This window comes from Dipodomys ordii, unplaced genomic scaffold (genome assembly GCF_000151885.1).
Source record: "Dipodomys ordii isolate 6190 unplaced genomic scaffold, Dord_2.0 Scaffold22, whole genome shotgun sequence".
Lineage (NCBI taxonomy): Eukaryota > Metazoa > Chordata > Mammalia > Rodentia > Heteromyidae > Dipodomys > Dipodomys ordii.
In genome coordinates this window covers 11424475-11451547 of record NW_012267238.1, presented here as the reverse complement: position 1 = coordinate 11451547, position 27073 = coordinate 11424475, and the positions used below count along the sequence as shown (strand labels likewise).

The 27073-nt window shown below is 42.5% G+C and overlaps 1 protein-coding gene across 2 annotated transcripts in view; it reads left to right on the top strand.

The window, feature by feature from the left end:
* Positions 1 to 27073, top strand: part of Rab30 (RAB30, member RAS oncogene family) — a 96509-nt gene that overhangs the window by 56294 nt on the left and 13142 nt on the right. For both annotated transcript variants that reach the window (XM_013014180.1, XM_013014181.1), the window contains 2 exons: positions 18911 to 19011; positions 23838 to 23921. In XM_013014180.1, coding sequence (XP_012869634.1) covers positions 18919 to 19011; positions 23838 to 23921 — 177 coding nt within the window. In that variant the 5' untranslated portion in view covers positions 18911 to 18918. The remainder of the gene's footprint in view (positions 1 to 18910; positions 19012 to 23837; positions 23922 to 27073) is intronic.

Below are 27073 nucleotides of genomic sequence, written 5' to 3'. Positions count from 1 at the left end.
CTTTTTTTGTTATTTCTCACCTCTGGTTTTTCTCTGAGTGTTCGTCTTTTTGTTGTTGTCGGTCTCTTGGGGAGATTAAGCGTTGGAACTCGAACTCTCTTTTTGGTTGGAGAGAGCTGTGGCGGTTCCCTACTGCCCCGTCGCCATCTTGGTCCCCCCTCCTCCATTTGCTTTTTGATTAAAATTTATAAATTGTCCATAGTTAGGCTCTGACTTTTCCCCATTTACTCTCATTATTTCCCATTATCCACCAGGACTATCCTGCCAGTATTAGACAATGACCTTCATGTTGTTAAATCTATGGCCACTTCTTTCTTTAAATATTACTTTTTCTCTCAATACCACTTGACAAGGCCTATCATTGTTTTCTTTGACACTTTACCTTCCTGGGTCTCTTTGTATGTCTAGTCTTTCCTTAGGTGTCCCTGAGCCTCTAAACAGTTGGAAGGTCTTGTGTCTCTCTGGTTATGAACTGCAAGGTTATTCTCCCCTAATCCAATGGCTTTAAGTAACATCTATTTGCTAATCATCATCTGTCTCATGTCTCCCTAGAATTTCAGACTCAAGTCCCTAGAGGTATCTATAAGGCATTTCAAACTTAACATGACCAAAAGAGAACTCCAGAATCAGCCCCAAGTCTCCTTATCTCACTCATGTTCCTACCCCTCCCTCCATGCTCAAGCCAAAGTAACTAGGCATATTTTTCATTTCTTCCTTCCCAACCTCATTGAATCTTTCTGAAAATCCTCTCTTCTATATATTCAAAACCTTTATAAATTTGCCTTCTCTCTTTGCTCATTGCCTGTACCTTAGTCTGGCCCACACTATTTCTCAACTAGACTACCTGCAGAAGCCTTCTTACCATTCTCTCCTTTAAAAATTTTTTGTTGTGGGGCTGGGAAGGTGGCTCAGTGGTAGAGTGCTTGCCTTGCATGCCTGAGGCCCTGAGTTCGATTTCCCAGCACCACATAAGCAAAAAGAAAAAAGCTGGAAGTGGCACTATGGCTCAAGTGGTAGAGCGCTAGCCTTGAGCTGAAGATCTGAGGGACAGCGCCCAGGCCCAGAGTTCAGGCCCCATGACCGGACCCCCCCAAAATTTTTTTTGTTATAAAGGTGATGTACAGGGGGATTACAGTTATATGAGTCAGGTAATGAGTATGTTTCTTTTTGGACAATTTTGCCCCTTCCCTCTCTTTCTCCTAGTTTTCCCCTGCCCATCTCCATCCACAAGTTCATTTTCAACATACTGTCTAGTGAGTACCACTCCTGCATTTGCTTTCTCCATTTCTGTGCCCTCCCAAAGACAGATAAAGAAGACATAAAGAAAAGAAAAATAACAAAGGAAAAAATCCTCTTGCTTCTATTTCCTAGAGTTCATTTTGATACATATTATTTTATATGATCAGAGGCACATAGGCATTATGCCTTCGTGTTCCTCCCCTAAGAGTGTCCTCCTTTGGTCTCACTGTGTGTGAATGCCTAGAGTTTTGTATAATTTATCATATGCCAGTGTGTTTTACGTCTCACCAGTCTCGTTATTTATACTTGTACCCATACTAGGGCACCTTCCATTGTAGGGACCAGACAAATCTTTAAAAAATATTCATTAGTGTCACAATCCTTAACAGTCCTGCCCAGATGGCCTCCAATTGCATGCAGAATGGAATTTAAGCTCCTTGCCCTGGTTTTCCATCATCAATATGGCCTGCCCAATATCAGCTTCTCAGTCCACTTCTCCTAGATAATGTTCTTGGCTTCAGTGTTTCTTTTTCTGGTTTCACAAATGTGTTCTCCATGTAGGGCCTTAGTAGCGCTAGCTGATCTTTTAGCTAAAATGCCCTTCTTCTGATCTTTAGGTGTATGGCTTGCTGTTAGTTAAATCTCATCTTAAGTATTTTAGAGAGACCTTCTTTAACAACTCAGACTAAAATAGTCCCTTCATTTCTTTTTAATTCTCTATGAGTACCTATCAGTACATATTTCTATGTATTGTTCTATTGAGGGGGGAGGGACCTCATCTGCTTATTCTTCACTCTATCCTCATGTTCCTGCTCTGTGGTTGCATATAGTATGTGGTTAATATAAAGACATGAGATGAATGAGTATGTTATTCTCATTTGCAAAATAGGCTAACAGTTAAGTCTCATGATTGTTGAGGACTAAGTCTATTTTGAAAATGTACAAAATGTGAGTTAGTCTGTGTCTAGCAGATTTTTTTTTGTCAGTTGTGGGGCTTGAACTCAGGGCCTGAGTACTGTCCCTGAGCTCTTTTTCTCAAGGCTAGTACTCTACCACTTTGAGGCACAACTCCACTTCTAATTTTCTGGTGATTTATATATTGGAGATGAGAGTCTCAACAGCTTTTCTGCCTGGGCTGGCCTTGGAACTGTGATCCTTAGATCTCAGCTTCCTGATTACAGGAGTGAGCCACCAGTGCCCAACTATATTTTTTGTTTATGAAGAAAAGTTAAAAACAACCCACCATTAAGTCATTCAGTGAATACTATCAGCAAGTTTTAGAACCATTTTTAAGTTCATCTCTGTTCCACTTTCCCCAATGCAAAGTTATTGCCTTATGACTAAGTTTGACTTTTTCCAGGGAAATTATAATTGTCTCTTTTCTTTGGCAATTAGGTCTACTTTGGATCAAAGTGTTTGGGGATTTGATTTCCTTTCCCTGGTGTGTAGCATTTTTATTTTTTAAGTATACACTATGTTAAAAATTAGCTATATAATTGTGGGTGGGAACAAGAAGAAGAAACTGGGAGAGAGCAAAGGAAGGGGTGACATTGCGCAAAAAGAAATGTACTCATTACCTGGCTGATGAAACAATGTCCCCTCTGTATATCACCTTAATAATAACAAATTTTAAAGCACTCCAAGACTTTGGTTTTATTAATCAGCTTTTTCCTTGCATTTATTTAATAAATATTAGAATCAGATCTAACAGTAGTAATTCAGGAGCCTATGCCCTTATGGCCTGGGGGAGAAACAAGATACAAAAACCAAGAAACATAATGAAGCATCTATGGAAAACACTTCTGCATAACCTGGAGAGGTATAGTAGAGGGAATGACTCTCTCACATGGGAGGGAGTTCTGAGATCATGTTGCTATCCAGCCAGTGAGAGGAGAGGGCTTTGGAAGTAAGCAGTAGGGATGAACTTATCTCTAGTCCCCACTCTGTGAGCTTTGTACAGCTTGTGATCACAGTAGTGGTGGTTGTAATATGAAGGTCCCAAGAAACAAAGCTAGAAAATGTGCAGGGGCTGGGTTACTGATGCTCTATAAATTCTGTGAAGGTATTTGAACTTTTTCCAACAGTAACAATAACTGTGATAGCAGGTAACATCAATTGAGTACTCCCTTCATTGTGCTTTATTGTATTATTTCCTTTGTCCTGTACATTAACCCTATAAGGTAAATACAGTTAAAAATCTCTATTTGCTCATGTCTGTGATCTTAGCTACTCAGAAAGATGAGATCTGAAGATTATGGTTCAAAGCCAACCTGATCAGGCAAATCCAAAAAAACACTCTTGTCTCCAGTTAAGTGGCAAAATCAGAAGCATTGGTGGTTCACACCTGCCATTTTACCTACTCAAGAGGCTGAAATCTGAAGATCTCTGTTCAAAGCCAGTTCAGGCAGGAAAGTCTGTAAGACTCTTGTCTCCAATTTACAACAAAAAAGCCAGAAGTAGAGCTGTGACTCAAGTGCCAGCCTTGCGCAAAAAAGCCAAACAAGAGTGTGAGGCTTTAGTATTGCACATCCATGTGCATGTGTGCGTGTGCACAGTAGTGTGCATATATACTCACTGGATTTGTCCCTTTAAAGCCTTTTCTGATCTGAAAACTTAATACATGACTGTATCTTTCTGTTTTCAAAGGCTAGCACAATAATGTAGGAACTTAACAGTATAATGATCCATCTATTTTGTCACATTGATACTTCCTTTCTTAAAAACAGACATTTTATGAGGTCTTTTGATAGATCTTGAACAAAATCAGCAATGTTTTTCACTTAGGACTCAGGGGTAAAGTTATCTGAGTTCTAAACATGGGAATGATTTTGTAAGAACTTTTAAAAAAATTGACAACAGTGATGATAAAAACAAGGCAAAACTACTCAGTATGTAGGCAAATGAGATACAGCACTCAAATGCTGATGGCCAAAGCATCTCTAATAGCAATTTAGTTTCTTCTCTGTTGAGCTTGAAAAAATGGTATGTGTAAAGTGTTAAACAATGTTTTAAAAACAAAACTTAAAATATACAAGCTTCCTGGAATTCCCTAAATCCTAACATGGTTTTCCTTTTGAAATTCTGTTTCCATAGATGATGATTTTTTTTTTACTGCAGCAGTCCTAACAAATGCAGCTTTGTATATTCATTTCATGTTATAATTTATTGTCAACATTATTTCATATTTCGACATAGTTTTCATACTCGGCATTTCTAACTGCTGCCCTACATTCCATAGTGTGGATGTTTTATACTGAGCTATCCTTCTTTGGACACTGGAGTTTTTTCCATTTCTCCACTGTTTTAGATAAGAGGTAATATGCATTATACTCAGTACTTTGAGATTTTTTTTCAGTTCTATCCTTAAAGTGAATTTCTAGCACTGAACTCATTGCATAGAAAGTCCAAATTTTGTTAATAGCAATTGGTGAGATCATGACATAATTTCTAGAAAAGCCTATTGGATGTGGACAGCCATCAGTATCATATACGTGCACCTGGCCCTAGGATTCTTTACCCAGTATTCAGTCCCTTTGATACTTTAAGAATGTGCATTGTTTCTAGATAAGCCAAGTTTATTGAATAAATCATGTTATTGGAGAAGATTTAGGGATGTATAAACAATAAATTATCCATAATCTCACCATCCAGAGGTGAGGATTTTTAAAATGTATGCTTTCCTGGGTCGTATTTCAGAATGTTACATCATGTGGCTCTATGAGTGTGACTTGTTCTCTATTGTTGCACAGACGTTTTACTCTATGCATCTGTACCTTGGGGGGGGGCGGCGGAGGGGGGCGGGTCTAGTGTCATACTGAAATCAACTTTCTCATGAATAAGTTATTGGAAATTATTTCTTCAGAAAATTCCTAGAGGCAGAATTGCTGAGTCAAAGTATGGACCTTGTTAATGCTTTTGATGGATGTTGAAAACTGGTTATTAAGGGAAGCTGTGTTCTTTGTAACTCACTAAAGTTTAGATTTCATTCCTACCTTGACAGATTAAACACCAGTAACTGTTTATCTTAAAAGAGATTTGAATCTTACTTCTGGTCATTGGGCATATTGTTCCTGGGATTAAAAAAGAATCCCAGGATTTTTATTTTCCTTTTATTCCATTTGTTGGTGATTTTTTTTTTACCCTGTTCATCTTCCATCCAGCTCTTAAACTTACCCTGTTTACTTGAATTCTTGATTTCCTAGGCTTTCTGAAATCTAGAACTTTTTGAAAGGTCCTGCTTATTTTAGCTTTAAAATGTCTCCCAATCTCACTCATTTTTTTTCTAATAGATGCTTATTGAATACTAGCTGGAGGAACTCAGAGTTTAAAAAAGATGAATAATTATAATGTAACACTCATACTGGGTTTTACTATTTACATAGGGCTTTGGGGGGATAGAGCAAGATGACATTCATTCTCTGTGTGTGGGATTTGGGAACAAATTATAGATGAGGGGGCATCTGATCTGCTTCTTGAAAGTTAAGAATGCATTCTTCAGCAGAAAGGACATGCTAGGGAGGAGGAAGAACATATGTGATGGGAAAACCTAAAAGGACATGCGGTATTTGGAGAAGAGGGGGAAAAAATCTAAGTAGTAAAGTTTAACGTACATGTGGTTCATGTGTGTGTTTGGGGGAGGGTGGAGAGGTGAATTTTGTTCTGATTATAAACAGCCCTGTTACACTCACCTAAGGAATTTAAACTTGGCAATTAAGGCTGTGTATTAGTAGGCGCTTTGGGGGGAATACAGGAAACCTCGTTAGGAGTCTGTCATAGTCTGCTGGTGAGACCTGACTAGGGCCTGAGCCATGGTGGCAACAGAGGAGGCATTCATGTTACATTTCTCACACATTGCTGACAGATGGTTTAGTGTATTCTCTCTCTTGTTCTGTCTGTCTGTCTCTCTCTGCTGGGGGACATGTTGAGGGAGAATTTGTATCCTAAATTTCTCCATACAAATTTGTTAGGATATAGCTAAGATGCAGAAAGCACTTAGCAACCTGGAAAGTGCTCTGTAGATGTCAAAATTTATAGTGTCTCCGAATTCCTGCCCATCAGGACCATGCCATGATGAAATGGGCCGGTGTGTGTAACACATCTGTACTTCTGGGGCACACCTAATCCTCTGAGGGAGACAAATTTAGGGTTTATTTTATCCTTATCCTGTGTTTTATTTGGGTCCAGAGCACAAAGACTCCTACTTTCCTTTTACAATTTGTCTTTCCTCCAGCAAACAGGGAATCTTTGAACCGGCCTGCCCTTAAGGAAAGACATGTTGTCCTTGTGAGGCCTCTAGTCGCTGGCTGTAGGCACAGAACTCTCAGGGGAAACATTTGAGCCTGGTTCTGGGCCGTGGCCCTGACCTCTGGCTGCTTGGCCTGGTTTGCATTGTGTGCTCAGCTCCTGGGGAGGAGCCTGGAGAGGCTGATAAAGAAGCCCTTCCTGTCCAGCTAAACACACACAGGAAGGCCTCTGCAGAGGAAAGATTAGCTACAGTCTCTGATTTAGAGAACACATACTGCAGGGCACAGGGGCACAGGGGGCAAAACCCCAAAGCTCTTTGCCCTGGTATTTATTGGTCATTGTTGAGGAGGAATGACAGAAGGAGTTTGCATGCTTGTGCCAAAGATAGAAACAGCAAGTTGGGTCTGGAAGGGCCTTAAAAAAAAAAAAAAAAGACTGATGAACAAACTTGTTTTGCAGACAGAAAGAAGCTCCCCATCCTAGAGAGGGATTAATGGAGGGATGGCATCTTTTCTTTTCTTTCTCTAGGAAACAAAATACCCGTATTTCCAGGTGCATGCAAGTCTCTGACAAGCACCTGCTCCCCAGTGCCATAGTACAAAACTAATTAGCTCTGCCTGGGGAGTTAACGGAGTGGTGGGAGTCCTTGGATCCCAAGCTGCAGCCCCTCCTTTCTCTTCTCACCAGAGGGTGGAAAACTAGATTTGTGCACAAGATGAGGACCAGCCTCCCATGATAGCAGGCCCAAGTGCTGAGAGAGAATTTCACTAATGGCAAATGCTATTTTGTGGACTAATGTTCTTCTTTCTTACACATTTGGAACCTCAAATCTATTTTCCATTGTTAGGAGATAGGAACATAGAAAATGTAATATATAAGGGACAGGGCTGGGAAGTTGGCTTAGTGGTAGAGTGCTTGCCTCGCATGCATGAGGCCCTGGGTTTGATTCCTCAGCACCATATAAGCAGAAAAAAGCCGGAAGTGGCACTGTGGGCGCTAGCCTTGAGCTGAAGAGCTGAGGGACAGCGCCCAGGCCCAGAGTTCAAGCCCCACGACTGACAAAAAAAAAAAAAAAAAGGAACAAAATGCTTTGTCTTGAGTTTTGAAAATAATATTGTGGAGATCAGGCCTGCTTTTGGATTTTTTCCTTTGCATTTCTTAAAAACAAACAGGTAGACAAAGGATGGAGTTTCTTTCCCTTTGACTTGGGACAATCCTCTATCTTTCTGGAACTTCAATATTCCTGCTTCTGAGGGCTTCACCACTGGGACTTCTGCCATCAACTCTCAATTCTCAAGACTTTGAATTCAGGTTGAGACTTATCCCACTGGCTTCCCTGGTTCTCAGGAGCTTGGGTTGGGGCTGGACTTCTACCATCCATTCCCCTGGGCCTCCAACTTATAGGCAGATCATAGAACTTTTCAGTCTCTATAACACAAGCCAATCCCTAATAACACATTTCCTTCTATATACTTCTAAATAGCCTATTGGTTCTATCTTTCTGGAGAATCCTGACTCATACAATGTTGATGCCAGGCACCTGTGGTTCATGCCTGTAATCCTAACTACTCAGGAGACTGAGATCTGAGGATCGCTATTCAAAGCCAGTCCAGGCAGGAAAGTCCGTGAGACTCTTATCTCCAATTAACCATGAGAAAAATGGAAGTTGTGTGGCTTAGGTGGTAGAGTGCTTGCCTTGAGCTGAAGAGCTGAAGGACAGAGTTCAAGCCCATGACTGACAAAACACACACACAAACCAAAAAAACAACAAAAAAAACTTTTTGGCGGCTCAAGCCTGTAATCCTGGTTATTAGGGAGGCAGAAATGAGGGATCATAGTTTCAGGCAAGCCTGGGCAAAACAAAGTTGGTAATAGTCTGTTTCATTCAATGGCTGGGGGCAGCCTGTGCTGGTCACCCTAGCTATGGGAGAAGCACCATGGCTGGGCACAGTGGCACATATCTGTCATCCCTAGTGAATCAGGGCAGTACAATTAGGAGTATCAGAACCCAGGGCCACCATGAACATAAAATGAGAACTTAGCTAGAAAAAATAAGCAATGCAAAAAGGGACTGGAGATGAGGTTCAAGTGGTAGAACACCTGGCTAGCAAGCCCGAAGCCCTGAGTTCAATTCTCATTACTGCTGAAACCAATGCTTCTTCCTCCTCTGATCTATGGCGTGGATTCATGCCAGCAATCACTGGTGATTATCCTGGTGGCCTTGCTCAGTAGGGATTTATTTCACAGACCTTATTTGTCTTGGCAATGGCTTGGATTTAGAGTCGGGGGACCTGTGTATTGCGACTTTTACACACTTGCCTATTTGCCTAGAACGTCTTGGTTTCAAATCTCATCTCTGTAAAGTGGGGGAGGAAAATACTGGTTCCTTTGGAACAGATTCTGTGTCAGTACAGTGAGATTAATTTCTAAGCTGTCCCAATGTGTGAGAGTTTTGTTTTTATAGTGCCACAAATGAACAATTGTTTGATCCCCTGGTTTTGGCTTTCATACAATGGGTACTTGGTGTTGAAGGATGCTGGTCTAAAAGAACGAAATCTTCCTTGTAAGAACTGTTGGGCAGTGGTATGGCTGAACAGAGAAAGCAACAGTGTGCACAATGACCTGCAAAAGGCAGCTCCAGGGTTTGAGTGAGATCTTTCTTCCTTAGATCCTGGTTTCATGAAGGCACACAGCTGGGCACACTGAGAGAAAGAAAGAGAGAAACAGCACACCAGCTTTTTGGGGGAAGAGGCTTTCTCATTGTAGCCAGAAAACTATGCATTTCAAGCACTACTACGGCTTGACAAGGAGGACAGAGGTGGAGGCCATGTTCTTTCCTAGAAAGTGCTAACCCTCACAGTCCCTGCAGGGCTGACTGCTACTGCTACCTCTTCCATGTCATTCTCAAAATACTTAATGCATATACAGCTGCAGAACCATATGCCCGCCCACCCTTTTAAAATGCTACACTCCATTTTCTACCTTCTTCTTTCACCTCCTACGTCTTGCAGATGTCTGCAGCAGGCTGGGTGGGGTTTGTATGCAGTTGCTATAACCTATGTAACCATTTTTCTGCTGGTGGACTTTAAGGCTTTTATAATTGCTCTCATAAATATAGTATTGTTGTTACGAATATCCTACTCCATGTGCCATTGTAGTGGGTCCAGTGTAAATTTATGATATGGATTCCTGGGAGTGTGGAGAATTTGTAATAGCATTTTAAGTTTTAAATCAATATTCTTTCTCATAAAGCCATTGTTTAGCTTTCCACTACTACCATACAAAGTTTCTATACTGTCTCTAATACAGATGACCTTTGCCAGTCTGAATTGGAAAAAATGGCCTTTTGTTACATATTCAATCTAGTTTTCATTATTGTTATAATTTAGTTAGACACTGTTATGAATTTAAATTGTAATTTAATTGTAATTTATAAACTATTTTGGATTGAATTTACCCTTATGATCATTTCTAAAGCCATGTAAGTGCTATGTCTACTTCTTTCCTTTATTTTCTTTCTTGTGAACTCTTTGGTCATATCCGTGGTCCATTTTTAAAATTTGGGCTGTTGGATTTCTTGTTCATCTGTAGAAATTCCTTTTTTGTTATTAGTTTTGGAGGGAGGTCTTGCCTATAAAGCCTCGACTGGACTTGAATTTGCAATCCTCTTGCCTCAGCCTGTTCTGTCCTGGGCTTTTAGCAGTGTGTGCCAACATTCCTGGCTTGTAGGGGTTCTTCATGCATCCAACAGAATTAGACTTTTCTATTTGTATTGTAGATATTTGGACAGTTATTGATTTTTATTTCAGCATGTAGAATTTTAAAAAGATCAAACTTGTTCATCTTTTTATTTTATAATATAGCCTTGAATTTGAATAACTCTTAGCTCCCCCATTTAAGATTATATATATACACATACATATGTATACATAGGTACATCGACATATATGTTATGTGTTTTCTTTTAGTATTTTCATGCTTTCTTTTAGTATTTTCATGCTTAAAAAATTCAAACCTTGAATCCAGCTAGAATTTATTGTTTAAAGACAGTGTTCCAACAGAATTTCTTTCCAGAAAGACCTAGGTTTTATAAGTCAGGTCTCGATAACTCATGTCTGTCATCTTAGCTGCTCAGGAAGTTGAGATCCAAAGGATGACAGTTGATGGCCACCTCAGGCAGAAAAGTTTGGTAGACCACCATCTCCAAAAAATAACCAGTAAAAAAGCCAAGCTTAGTTGTGGCAAGGCCCTGAGTTCTGACCGCAGCAGTGTCCCCTTCCCCACCAAAACAAAAAAAAAAGAATGAAAAGCCAGTCATTTTTTTTTACTTATTACCTGATATTTAATAAATTAACCTCTCAGAGTCTCAACTTCCTTATCTGTAAAGTGGAAATCATAGTCTCAATCCAATGGGCTATTAAAAATGTGAAGACCACATATGGATGACATTTAATACCATCCCCGGCATATTGTGTGTTTAAATCACGATCCAGATAAACCCAGAAATCGGAGAAGACAAGAGTGTGCTCTGGCAAAGAGAACTTCTACCTGGCCACCAGTGTGTGACTTAGTGGGAGTCGCTTCATTACCTCAGCCTCAGCTTCGTTACCTGCATAATGAATGCTAGGAATTCCATCTTGACGATGTTGGGAGGTCAAGATGAAATCATGGGTGAAATCATTTTTGTAAACTACAAATGGCCATAGAATCAAGTGCTAGAGTTTATACCCTAGTGACTGGGGAACAGCTCGAGCACAGGTGGGTGTTTGACATCCGTGGCCAAGCAGAATAATTAACCTGCGATAACATGAGATTAGCAGCTGATGTAAAGCAAGTCCGCTTGCAGCAGTTGATTATAGTAATGGCTAGTAATTGCCTCCTAGTAATTAAGCAATAATGAGCTTCCTGGGACAGAACCTTGTTAGAGTGAAAGATGGATCAAAAGCTTTCAAGTCAATGTAAACTAATTGAACACAGCAGTGGGCTACGCAGAGCTGAGTGCATTGTGGGCGTGTGCTTAAGGAGAGTGAGACAACTTGCGTGGAGTGCACATCCATCTTCACCAGGCAGACACATACAAAGGAGAGAATTTGGAGGAAGATCCATGGTGCTCTGGGATTATCGAAGAAGGAGGGCCTTGCCTGCAAAGCCTGGTTAATTTTACCTCTGCCTGGCCCAGACTCTAAAGGACTCCCCCCACCAAATAAAAACAAACAAACAAATAAACAAAACTGCCTTAAAATTTTATTGTGGAACTTGTTAGCCTTCTCTTTGCCTTTAAAAAAATAATCAGATACCTTGCTTGTTATGCCTCAGCCCCATCCTCCACAGCTCTAAGTGGGTGTGTTTGTTTTGCTTCCTTATACAGACTTTCCCTCAGTAGGGAAAACGTACTGTCGTCAATTAACTTTGAATTTTCAGATAGACATCAAATCATTTTTTTTTAAGTAGAAGCACGCCCATATACTATTTGGGTCACACATACCCTAAAATATTATTCATATTGGTGACCTGCATATACTCAGAAACAGAACACTTGCCTAGTATGAGGACACAAAAAATATTCATCTGTCTCATGCAATATTTGAAACAAAATTAATTTGTTGTTATCTGAAAGTGAACTATTGGGTTCAATTGAGCTTCCTGGCTCTTCACCACTCTTTTTTTTTTCTTCCATATCTGGCCATCCTACCTGTCAGTCCTGACTTCACAGGTTATATTGAGCATGCACGTTACATGGAACTCTAGAAGGAAGGGAGGAAAGAATTGTCAGCTGCAGTCATGTTTGCTAAGTTCTGGATTCAACAAAGTTACCCAGTGTTTCATCATTGGAATTTTTGGAACTTTTAAAATCTCTACGACTGGGTTATAATAGTATTTCTCAAAGCCAGCCTTCCGACATGCTCTCCTCTCTTGAGTAGTTAGATCTTGGGAGTGAATATTACCAGTTTATAGTAGGTGGCTCTATTTGAAGAGCATGAGCTCTGATTTGAGGTTTTGGTAAAATACCACTCTAGAAAACAAAACAAATGAAAACAACTATATAATGCTATGCTGTTGTTGTTTTTAAATTCAGACATTCATAATAAAATATACACAGACATAAGGATAGATGAATCAAATGACTAGAAAGATGTTTGCCAGAATGTAAACTGTAATTATACCCAAGAGGAGGTGTAGGCAGGAAAAATGACTAGAGATGATGTTTTATTTTCCTTTTTGTCTGTACTGCCTGCACTTGGCATATATAACTTGTCAAAATGATTTGAAAATTTCCATTTGATTATTATATTTTAAAAGGCATACTTTGCATCTTAATATTTTATTTACCTCTCAAGCAATTCGGTGTAGAGCTTCCAATATGACCCCTACATTTTATTGTTGTTTTTTTTTTCTAGTCCTGGAGCTTGAACTCAGGGTCTGGGCACTATCTCTGAGGTTCTTTTGCTCAAGGCTAGTGCTCTAACACTTGAGCCACAGTGCCACTTATGGCTTTTTCTGTGTATATGGTACTAAGGAATGGAACCCAGGGCTTCATGCATGCTAGGCAACCACTCTACCACTAAGCCACCTTCCCAGCCCCTACATAGCTTTTTAACAGATGCAGTTCTCAACCTCATGAACTTGGTGCCACATGTTCTTTTGAAACGGGCCCTTGGCATTTGCAAAGATGAGGCCCTGTAACAGAAAAGGACCCAAGACACAGTCTTAAACAAGGACAAATATTTTGGGGACAGAGCTGGATGTCAAAGTAGGGTAGAGAATGTGTCTCTGGCTTTATCTATTAGACTGAAAGGGCAAAGGAAGTGAAGATAGTTGTTTGTTTTATAAGACTACTTAAAAATTACTTATATGCCAGGAGCTAGTGACTCACTCCTATGACCTGACCACCTAGGAGACCACAGTTTAAGGCCAGCCTGGGCAGAAAAGTGGGTGCGAACTGTAGGAGTAGTATTATGGGATGGGGATGTCCGAGTCTAGCTTTCAGAGGGACCTGCATTGGTAATGCAGTGAGGAGCAGCATCTGATCTGGAATCAATGTGTGGCTCCATCACTGTGGAGTGATATTTCAAGAGCAAGAGGATTCTAGAACATGTAATATAGAACGAGCTCAGGATCTGTTCACAAGCGCCCCAGCCCTCATGATGGGTGCAGTGACCCTGTCAGTCCATAAGACACGAAGCAGCAGCTTTCTTGGTCTGAAGGAGTCTTGCTTTCAAGCCACATGGAACTGGATGTGTATCTTAGCCCAAAGATGGGTTATGACAGAATCTCCCAGGATTCTGTCTCGTCACACAAGAATTGGTAATATGTGGGTTCTTACACCATGGACCAAGCAGAAGCACTTCCTCAAAGCATGGTTTGCAGAGAATCTAGTGAGCTTCTCTGTCCGCAATGTGTTTTCTACTTGAAACAGAACAGAAACCACAGCAGCTAACCTGGAGTTTACAGTCCCTCCCTTAGCCAGAGAAAGCCTGCAGTTTTCAAGAGAACAGACACATTTCCCTCTAAAGGTTCATTTAAAAAGTACTTAGTGGTAAAGCGGTGACTAGCATGAGGCCCAGGTTCAATTGGCCCCAAAAAGAAATAAACTAAATAGAAACTGTAAAGCATTTAAGTACATTTCTTTTTTAAATTTTGATTTATTGTTATTTTCTCTTTTTTATACATTTTTAGTATCTTTAAGTAGTTGTACAAAGGAGTTGCCATTCAATAAATCAGTTTATGAATACAGTGCATCTTGATCAATGTTGCTTCTTTCAACATTTCTTTCTTTTTTTTCCTATATATATATTTTTGGGGTCCAGTTGTGGGGCCTGAACTCTGGGCCTGGGCGCTGTCCCTTGGCTCTTCAGCTCAAGGCTAGCGCTCTACCACTTGAGCCACAGCGCCACTTCCGGCTTTTTTCTTTTTGCTTATGTGGTGCTGAGGAATCGAACCCAGGGCCTCAGGCATGCAAGGCAAGCACTCTACCACTGAGCCACCTTCCCAGCCCTTCCTTTTTCTTTCTTTGAGAAAGGTTCCTAAGTATTGGTAACCTTCTCTTAGGAGCCCTGAATCTCAAGTTTTTCTGTCAATTCTCCTTTAGATTTCTTGCTTTAATACCTTGACATCTTACAGGGATGTCGAAATAAGTGTATGCAAAATCTTCTAAGCCTGGGAGAAAAATGCAGCCCAGTCCTGTAGTTGCTGTTTGTAACTTGCTCATGAAAGGGGTCAGGCCTGAGCCTGAGCTCTAGAAATGCATGTGAATATTACGGCCCCAGAGATTCCTACAGCCATCCCTGAATTCTCTTTTCACATTGAACAGAAAGTGCTGACATACTATGTCCCTGAGATTTACCAGGGGTCCGCCTCGAGTCTTACTTCAATCCCTATAGCTAGTAAGGTAGAGGAGTTTGAGTTTGAAGGCAGAAGGAAGAGGGGAATTGCCTTTCTTGAGCACGTGTCCCTCATCACATCTTCTTGCACTATCCCATCACTCCTGGGTAGTAAGTTAAGGGCCTTGCATGCGTGAGTGAGATGCTTGGGTTTGAATCTGAGCTCCACTAGTTATGGGTGGTGGGAATTCTCACTTAACTTTGCTTGTGTTTCAACACGCTCATTTGTCAAGTCAGGAATGCCAACAATTTCCACCCCATATGGTTCTGGTAAGATGAATTGACTTACTAATATACAGTGAGATGACGATGATGACAACAGTGATGACGGGGAAGGGCCGGGATCAGGGTTCAGCTGACACTTCATCTCTCTCCTGCTGCTGACATGACTGTGTGTGTGGAAATAGTGTAGAGCTGCAGAGGGATGGAGGTGAACTATAAACAGATATAAACAGCTCTAGAAATGCATGTGAATATTACCAAAGGAGAGGAGGAGGAGGAATGGATTGTGGGAACACATACCAGAGGGGGGACCAAGCTTCCTTCTCAGGTCAGAGAAGCGTCCTAGAGAGTGTGCTGCTTTAGCTGAGGCCGAAAGGAGAAGTGAAAGTTAGAAGGGCTGGGGTTGGCCAGGTCGGGAGATGGGGGAGGGGGGCGTAGGGGGGGTGGTGTGGAGGCAGGCTGAAGTAACTGAAGGTAATCAGTGAGCCTGGTATAGGCTCTGAGGAGGCAGAGATCAATGAGGCTGATCATACAGGCCACCAGATGGTGGAATCCTTGTGATGTTAAGTGAGGAGTTTGGGTCATTAAGAGTCCAAGTACAAGCAGGGTGCTGGTGACTCACACCTGTAATCCTAGCTACTCAGGAGGCTGAGATCTGATGATCATGGTTCAAAGCCAGACTGGGTAGGGAAGTTTGTGAGACTCTTATCTCCAATAAACTACTCAGAAAAAGCTGGAAGTAGCACTGTGTCTCAAGTGGTAGAGTGCTAGCCTTGAGCACAGAGAGGCTCAGGGACAGTGCCCGGGCCCAGAGTTCAAGCACCAGGACTGGCAAAAACAAACAAACAAGAAAGAGTCTAAATACTGTTCTCAAAGTTTCCAGGAATTTTTTTCAAGCATCACAATTCTGGGATGAAGTTTTTCCTCTGAAAAATTACTACATGCCCAAAGACACAGACTTAGAAAGCAGTCAGGATTTAAACCTTTATCTCTTTGACTCTAAGGTTAAATTTGATTGACTGATTGATTGATTTATGCCAGAACAAGAATTTGAACTGCAGACCTTGTGCTCTTGCTTACTCATAGCTGGCTTTCTCCTACTTGAGATATATCCCCAACCCTGCTTTTTGCTGATCAGATGGAACCCGAAGCTCATAGACTTTTCCGTTGCGGGTGGCTTTGAACCACGATCCTCTAGATCTCAGCCTCCTGAGTAGCTAGGATTACATGTGTGAGTAACTGGTGCCACTGTTAGAATTGTTTTGATAAGATATATACTTTTAGAATTTGGAGCCTGGCTGTTTGCTTTGGGGTTACCTTTGATTTCCTTTAACTTCACTTTGTACAATACACAATAATTATGTATAATAAGGCACAGTATTAATAAATACCAGCCTCACAGATAATTGAAAACATGTGGAAATACGTGAAAAGCACCAAATGTAGTGCAAGACACATGGACAATATAACTGCTGCTCATAACAGTGCCAGGGATCTGAGGTAGAACCCTAGGAATTGCTGCCTGTTTAGGCTTGGCTGCCAGTCTTCTCTCCAAGGGCCACTGGAATCCTTTGCACACAGAACCAACGCCAGCTACATGGCAAGTTCCAAGCTCTGGGCTCTCTGCTCATAAGCCAGCAGCCACTGAGCTCTGGTAGGGAGATCTGAGGCCTTGCTAACTCACGTACCTAGGGCTCAGTGTCCTTGACTTTCCCTCCAGGGACTAATGCATCTCTTCTGTCTAAGACTTAAAGAACTCAGCTGTTGGTGACAGTTGTTGAACTTCTTTGTTGCTATTTAACTTAACTTTGCTCCTATTTGATCTTAGGAGCACATGTTGTCTTTAGGTGACAGGGTACCGCAGTAGGCTCTCAGTAGGCAAGGATTACTTTCACCAAAATGAGCTTATGTAGGTACTGAAAGTCTTTGGAGGTTTTATTGAAAAATAGAATAGCCAGGCATCGGGCTCACACCTGTAATCTCAGCTATTCAGGAGGCTGAGATCTGAGGATTGCAGTTCAAAGCCAGCTGTGGCAGGAAAGTGTGTGAGACTCTTATCTCTACTTAACCACCCCAAAAGCTGGAAGTGGAGCTGTGGCTTAAATAGTAGAGTGCTGGCCTTGAGTGGATAAAGCTCAGGGAAAACACCTAGCCCCTGAGTTCAAGTCCAAGGCCTGGAACCAAAAGATAAAATACAACAATCGGGGTGCAGGTGGTTATGTCTGTAATCCTAGCTACTCACAAGGCTAAGATATAGAAGATGATGATTCAAAGCCAGTCTGGGTAGTAAGGCCCATGAGACTCTGTCTCCAAAATAACCATTGAAAAGCTTGGCTGGGGCTGGGTGCTGGTGGTTCACACCTGTAATCCTAGCTACTAAGGAGGTTGAGATCTGAGGATCACAGTTGGAAGCCAGTCTGGGCAAAAAAGTCTGTGAGACTCTTATCTCCAATTAACCACCAGAAAACCAGAAGTGGTGCTGTGGCCCAAAGTGGTAGAGTCTTAGCCTTGAGCAAAAGAGCTCCAATGAACTCAGGACAGGGTCCTGGCCCTGAGGTCAAGTCCTATCATAATTGGAAAAAAAGAAAAAGAAAAAAAGATTGGTAAGCTGTGAGCAAGTAAGCTGAACAAGCTCAGGGGCCTGAGTTAAAATCATGGTACCAGCAAAATAAATAAACTCTTAAACAGTCCTTTAAAATAGACAGAGCATCTAGTATTTGTTTCAGCACAACTGGGGAAATGAGAGCAATAAGCCCTTGTTTTTCTTCCCTTCTGCAGAGTAGACATTTCCTATGTGTAACTCTGCCCTGGAGTTTTGAAAAATAGAGTTGAAGGACAGTATTCCCTCAAGGCTGAGGCAGACATTGGAACAAATAACTACACATTATCAGTGAAGTTTTAGGACAGAGGAATGATGAAAGCCTATCACTTTATTTGTGGAAGACCAGGAGAGAGAGAGAGAGAGAGAGAGAATGACAGAGGGAGAGAGAGAGAGAGAGAGGAAGGGAAGGAGAGAGAGAGGGAAGGAGAGAAGAAGAGGGAAGGAAGGGAGGCAAAGAGGGAAAGAGAAATAGAGAGGAAAGGAAGGAGAGAGAAAGGGAAGTGGGGAGGGAAGAAGGGACAAAGAAATAGAGAGAAAGAGGGAAAGAGGGAGGGCAGGCTTGTATTGGGCCCATAGGATTTGGGCCTTGAAGAAAATGAGTATGTGTGTGTGGGGGGGCTGTCCTAGGCACAGGACACAACATATACCAAACTCCCTGGGAACAAGAAGCAGCCCTTGGGGATGCCCTGTGGCATCTGCAGGGAGGGCAGCCTGTGGTAGTGGTAGGAGTGGGCTGGGTGCAGAAGGCCAGGAGGACCATCACTCCCACTGATATGGAGACGGATAGGGCCCTCCACTCAGTCTCCAGGTCCAGTCTTGAGCACTTCTGTCCAGAGACAGTCCAGCCCAGATGCCAGCGTTAAACGCCGGGCTGTCTCCTTTGGTACTGCTTCTCTGCCTCCCCCCCACCCCCCACCCCCCACCCCCAGCTAGAAAGGCGGAACCCGGGGCTTATCACTTGAGGTCCTGTGACCTGACAGCTTGGAGGAACAAAGGTTACTGGGCGAAAGGGTACCTGTGTCATTTACTTTTTTGTGGCATGAAGTATCTGGAGGATTAAAGTCCATCGTGACCAAACATGTGTGTAACTCCCTGGCTGGCAGGGTCATTAAGTTGCTCTTCAAATCAGTCCGGTCTGTTGCTGAGGACACAGCTGACATCCTCGCGCTCCCTAGCAGGCCTGACCTGGCTCCTCTCACTGTGGCCTGTGTTTGCTTTGCAGCTGTGTAAATGAGTATGGAAGATTATGACTTCCTGTTCAAAATCGTTTTAATTGGCAACGCCGGTGTGGGGAAGACGTGCCTAGTCCGACGATTCACTCAGGTAAGGGAACTTGGAGCCCACGCCTGCGTGTCTGTTCAGCCCCCTTTAGCGGAGTCTGATAGATGCGTGGTAGGGTTGTGAGTTTGTTTGCTTGCTTGCTTGAGTTATTTTTCAGACAGGGTCTTGTGCTTTTGTCAGGGGCTGGCCTCAGCCTGCAATCCTCTTACTTCTGCCTCTCACATAGCTGGGGTTTGGGGTAAACACTACCGTGGCTGGCTTGATTTTTGAGAGGAGGTCTTGCTAACTTTTTGTCCAAATGAGTCTAGAACGGTGATCCTCTTATTTCTGTCCTCTGAGTAACTAGGTTATATGCGTAAGCTACTGTACCCAATCCACTGATGGTACTGGGGTTTAAGTCAGGGCTTTGTGCTTGTTAGGCCTCCAGTCCACCTCTCCTTTTATGGTGCTGGTCATTTTTGAGAGGGGGGGGTCTCATTTTTTGCCTGAGCCACACTGGACCATAATCCCGTTTAAGCTTCTCCATGTAACTGGGCTGGTAGGTGGGTACCACCATACCCAGCCTTTTCTCTTGAGATGGGATCTCATGCACTTTGTTGCCCAGGGTGGCTTAGAATTTCAGTCCTCCTGATCTCAACCTTGTATGTAGCTGACACAAACTACAGCACCTAGCTCTTGTTTGATATGGCCTTAAATTGTGATTCTCTGATAATCACCTCTTAAGTAGTTAGGATTTCCAACATGAGCCATTGTGCCTGGTAACTATGGGTTCTTCATGCATCCTTTGGATGCTACATTGTTTGTGGCCTAATGTTTGTCTAAACTGCCTAAAAGAATCATAGCTCTGGGGATAACCCCAACTTCCCACATCTCGTTCTGCTCTTTTTATGAAAAGAACATGCCATTTTACGTTCAGTGTGCAGCATCAAAAATAAATTATTGACCAAGTAAAGTGGTTGACACCTGTAATCCTAGCTACTCAGGAGGCAGAGATGGGGCCAATCATAATTTGAGGCCAAATTGAGCAAAATGTTTGTGGGGTCCTATCTTAACTAATAGAAATTTGGACATCGTATTGTCATCTGGCTTCAGAAGAGGCTGAGATTGGTTTGGGCAGGTCCAGGCATAAACTGAGACTTTATTCAAACAATAATGAATGCAAAATAGGACTAGGGGCATGGCTTCAGTGGTAGAGCACCTGCCTGGCATGCCCAATACCCTGAGTCAAAACCCCAATACCCAGCTACTTTAAAAAATAATAATAAATAAAGCCCCAGTGATGCTTATATGTAAACGTGTGTGTGTGTGTGTGTGTGTGTGTGTGTGTGTGTATGGATGGACTGATATGTTTAAAAACTAGATGAGTAGTTCATAATGATCCAAAAGGAGAAACAAATGAATTTGGACCTTAAGCTAAACCTAAATAGTCATAAACAAATGAATACAAAGGAAACCTCAAACTCCTTGCCTTTGCCCTCTTCCCTCCTCCCAGCAAACTGAGAGAATTGTTCTGGTATAGAAACAAGTATGCTGATTTTCTAAGTCTTCGAAATAGAAATGAAATGAAGACTGTAAAGGAAGACTTGCACCGAAGCCAGTGTCTTTTCTGGCTTGAACCCTTATCATATGGCCTAGCTACAAGTCTCCTGTGGAGCTGTTCTCTTGAGGTTCACCAACAGGACACAGATGTTTTCAATGCACTGAGAAGTCCTTCTAAGGCTGTGTATCCCCTGGAAAAATGAACGATGCCCTTCTCTGGACCATCGTGCATATAGCTGTGTCTTCGTAACAAGCATGTTGGGAAAGTTGAAACTGCCACTTCCTTCATTTCCTCCTCCTCTTGTGTTTTGTCTTTCTAGTGCTGAGCTTGAGCTTAGCTTATTCACTCTTGGTAGGCAGGTACTCTCCCACTTGAGCCGTACCTCTAGTCCTTTATTGCTATGGTTATTTTTAAGATAGGGTTTTGCTCTTTGCCTGTACTGGCCTGGACTGCTATCCTATTTATGCTTCCAAACAGAGTTGGGATGACAGGTTTGTGATACCAAGCACAGATTTTTCTGTGGAGTTTCCCACTAACTGTTTTTTTTTTTTTTCCAGGCTGGTCTTGTACTATAATCCTCACATTTTCAGCCTCTCCAGTAGCTGGAATTATAGGTATAAGGCACTGTACCCCGTTGAGTCAGGCATTTTCTAAGCTTGTGGCTCATCTGCTTGTATTGATAATTTTGTGTGGCCTGCAAAAGATATTATCAATACCAAACGGTCCTTGGCTAAAACAAGGTTTCCACACTGGGTAGGGCCACCAGGTATGATAGAAAGAGCACTGGCTCAGGAGTGGAGACTCGGGTCCAAGTCATGATCCTGTCCCCAGCTTTCCTGGTGAGCCTGGGTGAGCTCCCTGCCCTTCCCAACCCTCCCATGGTACAGGAGGAGCCTGGTGAGTTCCAAAGCCTGACAGTGTGAGGGTCTGAGGAAAACTGAAGAGGCAGTTTGGATAACAAAAGCAGCTTTAGGGCCCAGAGTCACTCGAGATTGTTAGGTTTTATAAAAAAGAGGTGGCCAAGTAAGAACAGCACCACACACATGGTAAGGGGTAGGTTTATTCATAGTTCCAGCTGGCCATGTTGGCACTTCACATGGCTGGGAAAGGCCTGGGAAAGACGTGGGAAAGACCTGGGGAAAAAGGGGGCGTCTGGGTCTGTACTAGGCCTTATCTAGGGTATGGGTAGAGAAAGGTGTGGCCACATGGAATTCAGATGTGACCTCAGCAGATGCAGATATGACCTCTTCCAGGTGTGCCAGTTGCCGAGGTAATGCAGGTACTGGGTGGAGACTTTACTGTGAGGAGGGTGGAGTCTGCTCGCCTTCCAGGAGCAGACCTTACAAAAATAAGAGAGGTTTTCCTGTGTTAAGTGAATGCACCAAGAACCTGTGCTTTATATGGAGTCTGGTGAAATCAAGAATAAAGAGCTATCAGGTATCAGGGACTCTTCATCCAATGGGATGGAGAGATATCTCTTAACTGGTTTTACATCCACTTAACATCACTAATTGTTTCTGCTTTTGCCAGAAGGACAAGACTCAGAACTGCAGAGAAGGAAGGAAATTGGTGTCATTACCAAAAGATCACTTGGAGATTATTCAGTGTATTCCTCTCATTATTCACACAAAAACCTCCAATGTTCAGAGGTTAAATGATGGGCATGTGATCTCATACTGTGTCAGGGGCAAAGCCAGGCTTCCACCCAGTTTACTGGGCTGATAAGTTTCTTAGCCTGATAATTTCTATCTCTTGCAGTTTTGAACCTCTGACACCACTCTGTATAAACCCAAGCCCTATCATTTAAGATGAAAATACTTCCTTTTTTCAAACAGTTATATTGGCAAAGGAGCATATTTTACTTCTTTACTTCTTTTCCTTTGCTGTCTACCTTTTGTCCTTCTAGCCTCTCAGATCTCCACCTCCAAATTCATATTTCCTAGACAGGATTTTGTTTATTTTTATTCACCAGTAAGCAGTTAAAATGGATAAGATTCAACTGTTTTTGAGGTATGAACGGTTGGGGTGAGGGAAGAAAACATTGGGAAGGAATTTTTTTTCTTTAGTTTTTGGCATTTGGTAGACTACAAAACAGCTGGAGCTATAAACTTGAAATTTGCCCACCTTGTATTGGAGCCAAGTCAAAACAGAAGAAAATTGATTCAATATTTGTAAGGAAAGTTATGAATATATTTATGGTTTTTTTGCAGGCCTTCAATGGGAACATTTTCTTTTGGGTTCAAGCTCAACCTTTTAAGTTCAAACTTTAATTAAGGAACTCTCTTGTTAGGGATTAGACTTGATTGAAGATCCTTTAGTCTTGGCTGCCAGAATTAATAAGGTCCATTTTAGTTCAATTTCTGAAATATGAGAGGAAAGGAAAGGGAGACTAAATAGAGTCCTTTCTTGATAGAACTCCTTGCTACCATCAACTTCCTTCTGAAGCTTAAAGGAAACATTATGCCACAGTAAACAGCATTAAACATCATTTTATTAATATCCTATCTTTTTGGAAATGACTCTGTTTCCAGCTTACAAAAAGCTCCTCCCCTCCTCTCTTCCCTCTCTTTCCTCTAGCTCCTCCCTCTCCACCCCCTCCTTTCCATGCTCATTTCTACTTCACACTTGTTGGACTGGAAAGCCCAGAGGGAGAGTAGCTTTCTCTTTCTGAGGCCACTAGTGACCCAAAGCCTTCTGCTTCCTGGTTCATTGCTGTTTCTCCTCCACTGTCTCTCCCTGAGGACAATTTTCTTAGACCCACCGAGCCTGGCCCCAGGGCAGAAGACAATTCCAATGTTCATTGTCTTGTGTTCATTCTCCTGCTCAGTTCTTGTTTGCTTTCCTATTGGCCATGCATCCTCGTGGCTGACACCTTCAGGATGCATAACCAAATTTAAGCTTCCTTAGTTTTACCTCTGTAGACTACCTATCCATTTCCCTCACCGCAACAACCCTGATCTCATTCCTGGGGTCCCCTGCTCCTCAATGTTACTACCTGTGTCTGATTTTTGTTTCTTTCTTTGAAATCAGCACCCCTTGCACCCCCCATAGCCCTTCCCTAATCCTCTTGCTTTTTTTGTCCCCATTTCTGTGTTGGTTTCTCCCAACAATTTTCTCTCCCTCTTTGCCCGTCCTCTCTTCGCAAAACACACATCTGGAGTTTCACAGTGCTCCTGTGACGTCAACCAGAGTTGCCTTTTCTACCAGATAACTCAGCCGAGGGAAGGGTCTGCAGTGAATAGTGGGCAGAGGGGACTGTGGGGGAGGCAGAGGTTTCATCTAATGGAAAGATGTGCCTAACTGTTACTCACCATTGTTTCCTCTTTAGGGTCTTTTCCCCCCAGGTCAAGGAGCCACAATTGGAGTTGATTTTATGATTAAGACAGTGGAGATCAATGGTGAAAAAGTAAAGGTAAGGCTTTAAATGTGCCCTAAGGCTTTCTTGTGCCCTGTAAGAGTTGAGATGAAATAGTGCTATCCTATCTGCATCACATTTGTTCATTGTTTTTATGGTAATCCACCTGGAGCTGGGTATTGGTGGTTCCACCTATAATCCTAGCTACTAAAGAGGCTATGATCTGAGGATCAAGGTTCACAGCCAGCCTGGGCCTGAAAGTCTGTGAGCCTCTTGTCTTAAATTAACCACCAAAAAATTGGAAGTGGAGCTTTGGCTCAAATGAGAGTACCACCAGCCTTAAGTGAAAGAAGATTGGGGACAGACCCCAGGGGAAGGGAAGGAGGGAAGGAGGGAGGGAGGGAGGGAGGAAGGGAGGGAGGAAGCAAGGAAGGAAAGAAGGGAGGGAGGGAGGGAGGAAGCAAGGAAGGAAAGAAGGAAGGAATGAATCTCTACACCCAGCCTTGATGGCTTCCTTTCAGTACCTTTATGGAGCAGGAAGAGATTGTGGATGACAAAACTTCTACACTGGAAGACGGAAAGAAGGGATAAATAGATTATCCTGTCTTCTGTCATGTTTGATGATGTAAAACCAAGGAAGAAATTTCTTTCTTGATTTCCTGAGTTGGGCCAGTAAACAATAATATTTCCTCTAAACAGCAGCCCCATGAGAAAGCTGCCAGGTCCCTCACATGTCATTTTAGGTTATTCAGTCATAGAACTAGCTTATTAAAGTTATCTTGACTCCCCTCACACCCTTATCCCTAATGAAAGAGATGTGCTAAATAAAAATCCAAGAAAGAAACCATGATCTCTACTCTGTCCCTAACTTGGTGGCTCCCCAGTGGATTGGTACTGGGAGAAGTGGGGTATTCCCAGGAACAGGAGAGGATACAGTGCTTGCTGTGGTCGGGCAACTGCCAGGAGCTCTTACATATGGGTTTGTATTTATTTGTTTTTTTTTTTTTTTGTACTTGTACTAGGGCTTGTATTCAGAGCCTGGGGGCTGTCCCTTAGCTTTATTGTTCAAGGCTAGCATTCTTACCATTGGAGCCACAGTTCCACTTCTGGCTCTTTGCTGGTTGATTGGAGGTAAGAGTCTCATGAACTTTCCTGCCCAGTCTTGCCTTTGATCCTCAACTTTTTGGTGGTTAATTTAAGACAAGAGTGATCCTCAGACCTCAGCCTCCTGAGTATCTAGGATTACAGGTGTATGCCACTGGCCCCCAGCACATGTGTTACTGTAGTAACCATAACCTTCAGTATAAACCCTGGGAGGCAGGTAGATTGTCCTTTTCCTGGCATCAGGAAGGTTAAACTCACTTATCTATGGCTCTAAGCCACCAGGACGGGAGATACACAGGATCTGAACCAGCTGTCCACTCCTGTGGGCTTTCCCCACTAGAGACAAGGGTGGAATAGCCCTGACACCTTGTAGCAGGGATGGGAGTAAATTACATGGGAGGAGGGAAAGACACTGATCCTGGTACTGTGTTCGGCCTGCCACTCGGTTCTTGAATTTTAGTCAGGTGTTTCCAAGCCAAGTCCCATGGAAAGAAATGCTAACCAGGCTATCCAGCAGCACAGAGAAACAGGCATCAGATCCTAACATAAGCATGCCAGATTTGGTTGTGTTATGGCATCTGTGTGTACCGGCACTCCTTTTTTGAATGCCCCGGGAAGGGCAAGTAAGCTCCAAGATGTTCATGTAGCATCTCGTAGGTGCGATTGCAAAAGAAGTGTTAGGAAGAGGCTCTTGAGCTTTTCCAGTATTTCTTCCAGTCCTGATGTCTTCAGAGACATTACACTGAAAACAACCATGGAAAGGAAACTTGGGGGCACTGGAAAGTAAAAGTAGGGTGTGAAACTCCCACAGATGCCAACCAGATGGGCAAGGGCCAGAGGGGAGGGGCAGGAGTGGGCTGCATACGCAGGCAAAGTCTTTGGAGTTCCTTTCGTTCCTTTTGCAGAGGAGCTGGTTACCAAGACGGGATGGGTAAGGATGGATCCACTTTATGAGCTTCAATCCCATGCCTGCAGTTCCCACTTAGACACGTGTGAGAGTTCATGTGCATGTTAGAAATGTCATGCCTGGCACTGACCGAAATAAGTGCTGAATAAAAAAAAAATGCTCCCCGTGGTAAGAACACACTTAGTGTCTGAAATCTCTGGGCTTAGTCTTCCATTTATTGTTATTATTAAGGTGTTGTGCAGAGGGGTCACTGCTTCATAAATCAGGTGAGGAGTACATTTCTCTTTCCTCTAAGTTCCCCCTTTCTGTCCCTGCCCACAAGTTGCAGAGTTCATTTTCTACATAGTGTTTACTGAGTACCACTGCTGCATTTGTTCACCCCTCCCCCCTCCATTTCAGTGCCCCCCTCAGAAGATAGAAACAAAGAACCAACAAAAAAATAAAGCAAAAAACAAACAACCACAAAGAGAAAACCATATTGTCATTTCCCGGAATTTGTTTCTACAAATAGTATTTCAGACGTTTAGAGGTATTATACCTTTGGGTTCTTCCTCTAAGAGGGCCCTCCTTTAGTCTCACTGTTTGTATGTGAACGCCCAGAGTCCTGTATAATTTGTCTTGCCCTGGTTTATATTAGATCTCTCTTCTGCATATGAGAGAAGAAAACATGTATAGTTTGTCTGTCTGCGCTTGGCTTGCCTCAGTGAGTCTGATTTGTTCTGCTGTAATCTCATTTTATTTTTTTATTTATTTTTTATTTTTTTATTGTGAAAATACTGTACAGAGGGGTTACAATTACATGGGCAAGATAATGAATACATTTCTTATCAAGCATTGTAGCCTCCTCCTTTGTTTCGCCTTCCCATCCCTTCCCAGTCTCATTTTAAAATGCTGATTACATTCCCAAAATTCATCTTTCTATGGCTTCTGAGTCCACGGCAAGAACACAGGCTCCCAAGGCTTGTGTTATACGCATCTTTGTATTCCTAACACAGTTCCTGTGTCCAGCACCTCTTCAGACTAAACCCCGTTCTGGTCCAGACCAGTCCATCAAGACACAGAATGGCCCTCTTTGACCGTCCTTGTCCAAGAGCCTCATGTGGCTGGTGGAATGGCTCAAGTGGTAGAAAGTCTGTCTAGCAAGCACAAGAAACTTCCCAATAGTCTTATTAATGTGTGAAAATATAAGGACCTCTCC